The following is a 6,628-nucleotide window of genomic DNA, read 5'->3' on the forward strand; positions in this document are numbered from 1 at the left end:
AAGTGGGGTAAATGATGATATCAAGGGGTTGGCAATCAATGGCATGAAATAAAATGTGTATGAATTGTTGAACGGTCTGAAATCCTTCACCTAATTCCCAATAAAAGTTTTTTTAAGTAGAAGTCCAGAGTTAAACATATTTTTTTTGCCTTTCTCTCGTGATTGGCTTTAAAATTACTAATCAGCTATTCCCATCACATCTTCATTTAGGGCAGGAAGAGGAAAGAGAAAGCACTTCTCCCCCCATAGTAATTTTAGGATCAGTTAATAAAGTACCAAAAAGATTCATTGGACATTTTTCTACTACAACAAAACACCTAATTATTGTTCGAGGGTAGCAAGGGCTCTTCTATGAGGTACCTGTTGTGAAGCTTGACCCTATCCACTCCACAGTCCTGTTGTTACCCCGTCAGATTTACTTTCGCTCCCCACTCAATATTTAAAAGGAACATGATTGGAGTCCCATGAGGGTGGTCAAACTGTCGTTTTGAAGCGGTGTAATTCAAAGAAGGCAGAATTATTTGGGAAGGGCTAGAGATATGGAAACACTGCTTTCGGAAGCGTACAGACCTAAATGGAGAATATGTCTAGAAACAAAAGTTTTGTATTTTGATACTTTTGTTCAATAAAGGTTATTTTATAGCATACTACTCGTTTGCCACCTTTGGAGTCAGAGCTGCCTGTGACACCCAGGCACAACCACCACAGCACAGTTGGCTCCTTAGGTCAGCCCCTGAGCTCCTATTGGGGCTTTGTGGGTCAGAGATGGTGAATTTCTGCCCAGGCATGAATCTATACAAACGCTAAACCACAAAAATATTAGGGCAGAATACTCCACGTGTGATGAAAAGCAAACACAACATGCAATCAAAGGTTAAAGACTACAACAAATATGATCTTCCCCATGAAGAATACTTCAAAAGATAAAATACCAAACTGCCTCCCATACTTTTCCTTCCGTGGCCTTTTAGTTTGGGTAAACCTTACATATGAGGTTGCTCTGAGTTGGAATCAGCTCATGGCAATGGGGCTGGTTTGGTTTAGTTCCCTGCTGGTGACCTAAACTCTTTCTTGTCTACCTTTTGGGGAAACTGGCACTGATTTGGGGGTCAGGTTGTTGAGCACCTCTGGTTCAGTGCTGTGTCTGCAGTTCCATGTACCTAGTCTTCCGTTGGTACTGACTTCTCACTTATTGAGTGAATGGTGACAGAACTTTCCACTTCCAAACCCAGGTGGATCTGTGGACTTCTGCAGAACTTGATTAGCGAGACAGCCAGGTTACCATGGCCAGTCTTCCATGGGAGAAAGAGAGTTTTAGGTCTCTCTGACATCTGTTGAGGAGAGGTCCTCTTGCTTTACCCCCACAAACACACTCTGTGACTTCAACCACTTCTTGTTGTTGCAGCAGCAGCAGCAGGTGGAGGAGGAATTCTTTCAGTTGGGTTAACTAGTTTTGAGTCCTCTGGCTGGAGGCTACAAAGGAGGCGAACTCGGGTACTTCAAGGAGTTTAAGCAAGAGGCGGCATAGGAGGAACAGGCTTCGAGCAGCTCTTGGGACTGAAGTTGCAGTGGTTCCGCCGCTCCTGCTATCATTTCCTTGTGTGGAGAGCAAATCCTCAACGCGCAGTGGAAACCTGAGGGATGAGAATGCTCCCTGCACCCTGGGGGAACCATCACAAACACTGCCTAATGGGACCCAGGTATTTTCATTAAGGGCTCCTGATTACCGACAAGGTGTGCGCCTCCACTTCCCAGGTGGAAGAGTGATGCCCCATGCTAGCCCAGGAGAACTCTGCTCTGGCAAGCATCAGGCAGCACAGACCCACGAGCTAGGCCAAGGTCAGCCAGCACCAGGGCTCACAGTACTGAATTTTCTCTAGAACATACTTCCTGACCCTCGAGCACTTGGACCCTGTCCTGGGGCTGCACTTACTGGGTCCAGCATTTGCAGCTGCTTCCTAACATTTTCCAGCCATACCCCAGACCTGAGCCACTGGTTCCGGACTGTCTCTTCATGAGACCCGTGCTGCTGCCCAGTGGCCCCAGCCTCTCACCACTCTGGCGACTCCATACCAAAGCTGCTGCCCTTCCACTCCCACCTGCTGCACGAGATCATGATTCACCTAGTTCCTAGAGTGTCAGAATCCTGGGACTGTGGCCTAGAGAAGTGCCAACTGTGGGGATGGTCTTACTGTGCCTTGTCCCTCATACTAGACTTGGAAACAAGAGTTGGATTCTGCACCCTGCCCCCTAGCTACTCAGCAGCATCTGCAGGGTCAGAAGACTGGCTGCCAAAGCCTCAACCCGCCTCCGGCCTTGGGAGCTCAAGGAGGCGACAGGGGGCAGGCACAGACTGGGCAGAACACAGATAAGATTGGTAAGGGGACGTGCCTTTGCAGGCCTAGCGGCCCTGGGAACAATATCACCTCCGGTCTGGAGTCTCGGCATGTCCCTGGGGGAACTGGAGCTCCATCCTTTAGGCGGTGGGTATAGTTTGGGGTGGGAGGGCCGCCTGGGACAGGGCTGGGGGCAGGCTCCCCCGCAGAAACGATGGCTTATTACAGCTCTTGATTGTACATTTCGGAACGCAGGCTCCGAGGTGGCATTTTCACCTCCTCAGAAATGTTTCTTGACTTGGCAACCGCTCAGCCCCCAGCCCTGCAGCGCTGGGGAAAGCTTGCACGGATGAAGGGAAAGACAGGAGAGGGGAGGAGACGATGAAGGGGGTCAGCGCGGCGATTGGAGCCCAGAACTGGAAGCGCCTTAGAGAGACTGCGCGGTCCCCGCCCCCCTTCCCGCCAGCCTCAATGAATTAGAGCTGTGTTTCCCAAACTTGCCTGATCACAAGAATCCTCTGAGGCCCTAGTTAAAGATACAGGTTCCGGAGTCCCTCCCTTCGAGATTCTGAGTCAGTAGGTCCGCGGGTGGCGCCGAGGAATCGGGGATTTTTAACGCGCTCCTCCACGTGATTCTCCTGAACAAGCAAGTTTGGGAAATACGGAATTCAAGGAAACGGGGCCTGGTGCCGAAGTGGCCTCCGCTAGGGGGCTACGGCGGGAGCATTCCCGGGGGCGTCGCCAGCTTCCGCCGCCTCCTTCAGTCAAAGTCCCTTTCGGGCCCGCGGCCCGCCGTCCCGCGCTCCCACAGGCCGGGCGGGGGACACCTCAGGGCTGCGTGGCCCCCGCGCCGCCACGCCCCGCCCCGCGCCCGCGAGAGCCCGGCGACCAGTGGGAGGAGCCGTCGCCAGTGGAGGCGGAGGAGGGAGAGGAGGCGGAGACGGCCGCGACCGCGGAGAGGAAGGTGGAGGCGGCGGGGAAGGTGGAGGCGGCGGGGAAGGTGGCCGCCGCCGCCGGGAAGGTGGACGCCGCCGGGAAGGTGGAGGTGGAGGCGGCGGCGGCGGCGGCGGCGGCGGAGGCGGAGGCGGAGGCGGACGCCGCCGGGAAGGTGGAGACAGCGGAGGGTCCGAGCTGCCCCGTTGAGCTCAAGCTGGAGCCGGCACCCGAGCCGGTCCGGGAGGCGGAGCAGGAGCCGAAAGGGAAGCAGGAGCTGGAGGATGAGGACCCTGCGCGGAGCGGCAGCGGCGGCGGGAGCGGCGGCGGGAGCGGCAGCGGCGGCGGGAGCGGCAGCGGCGGCGGCGGCGGCGACGAGGTTCTTCCCCCCACCCTCCCCTGCGACCCGCCGCGGCCCCCTGATCCCTCCGCGCGTCGCAGCCGTGCACCCCGCCGCCGACCCCGGCCCCGGCCCCAGACCCGCCTCCGTACCCCACCGCAGCCTAGGCCACGGCCCCCACCCCGGCCCCGGCCCCGGCCCCGGCGCGGCCCTGGGGGCGGATGCCTGGATGTGGATTTTGCCTTTGGTCCACCAGGCTGTTCTCACGTGAGCAGTTTTAAGGTGGGAGAGAACTGGAGGCAGGAACTGCGGTTGTTTTACCAGTGTTTGGTGTGGTGTGGAACCCCAGAGACCAGGAAAAACAAGGCAAAGTCTTGCATCTGCCATGTGTGTGGCACCCATTTGAACAGACTCCACTCTTGCCTTTCCTGTGCCTTCTTTGGCTGTTTCACCGAGAAACACATTCATGAGCACGCTGAGACAAAACAACACAACTTAGCCGTAGACCTTTACTATGGAGGTTTATACTGCTTTATGTGTAAGGACTATATTTATGACAAAGACATTGAGCAAATTGCCAAAGAAGAGCAAGGAGAAGCTTTGAAATTACAAGCCTCCACTTCTACAGAGATTTCTCACCAGCAGTGTGCAAAAGCGGGCCCCGGTGAGAAATATCTGACCTGGGAAACAACCAAACCGGAGTTGGAGCTGCTGGGACACAACCCCCGGAGGAGAAGGATCGCCTCAAGCTTTACCATAGGTTTAAGGGGACTTATCAATCTTGGCAACACGTGCTTTATGAACTGCATTGTCCAGGCACTCACCCATACTCCGATCCTGAGAGACTTCTTCCTCTCCGACAGGCACAGGTGTGAGATGCCCAGCCCTGAGTTGTGTCTGGTCTGTGAGATGTCTTCGCTTTTTCGAGAACTGTATTCTGGAAACCCATCTCCTCACGTTCCTTACAAATTGCTGCATTTGGTATGGATACATGCCCGCCATTTAGCAGGGTACAGGCAGCAGGACGCCCATGAGTTCCTCATCGCAGCCTTAGATGTGCTGCACAGACATTGCAAGGGGGACGATGTTGGGAAGGCAGCCAACAATCCCAACCACTGTAACTGCATCATAGACCAAATCTTCACGGGTGGCCTACAGTCTGATGTCACTTGTCAAGCCTGCCATGGTGTCTCGACCACAATAGACCCCTGCTGGGACATCAGTTTGGACTTGCCTGGTTCTTGCACCTCTTTCTGGCCCATGAGTCCAGGGAGGGAGAGCAGTGTGAATGGGGAGAGCCACATACCAGGCATCACCACGCTCATGGACTGCCTGCGAAGGTTTACAAGACCAGAACATTTAGGAAGCAGTGCCAAAATCAAGTGTGGTAGTTGCCAAAGTTACCAGGAATCTACCAAACAGCTCACAATGAATAAATTACCTGTTGTTGCCTGCTTTCATTTCAAACGGTTTGAACATTCAGCCAAACAGAGGCGCAAGATCACTACATACATTTCTTTTCCTCTGGAGCTGGATATGACACCATTTATGGCCTCAAGTAAAGAGAACAGAATGAATGGACAGTTGCAGCTGCCAACCAATAGTGGAAACAATGAGAATAAGTATTCCTTGTTTGCTGTGGTTAATCACCAAGGAACCTTAGAGAGTGGCCACTACACCAGCTTCATCCGGCACCAAAAGGACCAGTGGTTCAAATGTGATGATGCCGTTATCACCAAGGCCAGTATTAAGGATGTGCTTGACAGTGAAGGGTATTTACTTTTCTATCACAAACAAGTCCTGGACCATGAGTCAGAAAAGGTGAAAGAGATGAATACGCAAGCCTACTGAAGTGACACCGATTTACCAGTAATGGAAGAGAACAGCATCTGTGGTACAAGTGGCATCGAGATTTAAAGGACCTCTTTGACCATGGCCCGTGGGCCTGACAGAGTAAGAATTGAACAGAACCCAGTGTCCAAAAGGTCTTGATTTGAAGAGAAGTAGGGAGGGAGAAGAGGTCTAAAGAGTCAAAGGGAAATTAAATGGCAGGGATGGGAACAAGGTTTGGGAAGACAGGAAAATTTTGACACTGGTACATATCCTATATTCCTCCAAAAGGTTGTGGGGTGGGAGGGGGGTGGTGTGGGGGTTGTGTGTACCCTTGTAACCATAAAACATCTTTCACCATGGGTGTTTCAGCTTCAACTGACCAATCACATAACAGTTATAAGTCTGAGGGGGAAAAGAAAAGCTTATAAAAATGTAGCCCATTGCTTATGTGGGTATGAAAGCAGAAAAGTGGAGGAGGCAGGGATATCTCATTGACAAACACCTTTGCCAGTTTCTTTGTATTCGTGATTTTTGTGCTATTTAATGCAGTATTAACAAAAGAAAAGCCCACATGGGCAAATGAAAGGAGAGGGAATAAAGGAGCTTGTACAGGGGGAGCAGTGGCTCCCAAGTGGACAAGACAAGAAATATGATCTACACAGACAGGCTAAGAGGATAGTATGTGAGTGTTTAAAAACATCTGTATGATATACTTGAGAAAAAAAATCAATGAACCTTTTTATGATTGTTTTTCCATCTGTAAAATGCTAATTCTTATCGTAAAGGGTTACTGTAAAGGATGAACAATATAAAATGTGTCAAAGTACAAAGTAAAAGCCTTGGAACTTTATAAGGGCTCAGTAAACGTTTGTTGAATCTGTATCTGAAATTTCTTTGACTAGGACCAGAATGCGTCAGAGGTAGGATCAATCCACCTGACATCCGTGGACATAAAGGACACACACATTATGCCACATGCAGACACACAATTCTCTCCCAAACAGTCTCCTTGGGGACCTAAGGCAATGGACTCCACTATTGTCCCTTAGGCACGGGGATCTCTGTCAGTGCCACACTCATGGCGGGAGACCCACAATTTCCCTCCAAATCCTTATTATTTTGTCTATTTGGAAGATGGGTTGTTTTCATAATTTAGTACACTATTGATTAGACTTTGAGAGCCATT

General features: G+C 51.5%; 1 protein-coding gene across 1 annotated transcript; it reads left to right on the top strand.

Moving 5' to 3' along the window:
* Nucleotides 1–2,952: 2,952 nt before the first annotated feature.
* On the top strand, nucleotides 2,953–6,302 carry USP27X (ubiquitin specific peptidase 27 X-linked; the record flags this gene model as incomplete). Its single annotated transcript, XM_075538371.1, has 1 exon — nucleotides 2,953–6,302. A coding segment is annotated over one exon (2,508 nt), but the record flags the coding sequence as incomplete, so codon positions are not given.
* Between the last annotated feature and the right edge of the window lie 326 nt (nucleotides 6,303–6,628).

This window comes from Tenrec ecaudatus, chromosome X (assembly GCF_050624435.1).
Source record: "Tenrec ecaudatus isolate mTenEca1 chromosome X, mTenEca1.hap1, whole genome shotgun sequence".
Lineage (NCBI taxonomy): Eukaryota > Metazoa > Chordata > Mammalia > Afrosoricida > Tenrecidae > Tenrec > Tenrec ecaudatus.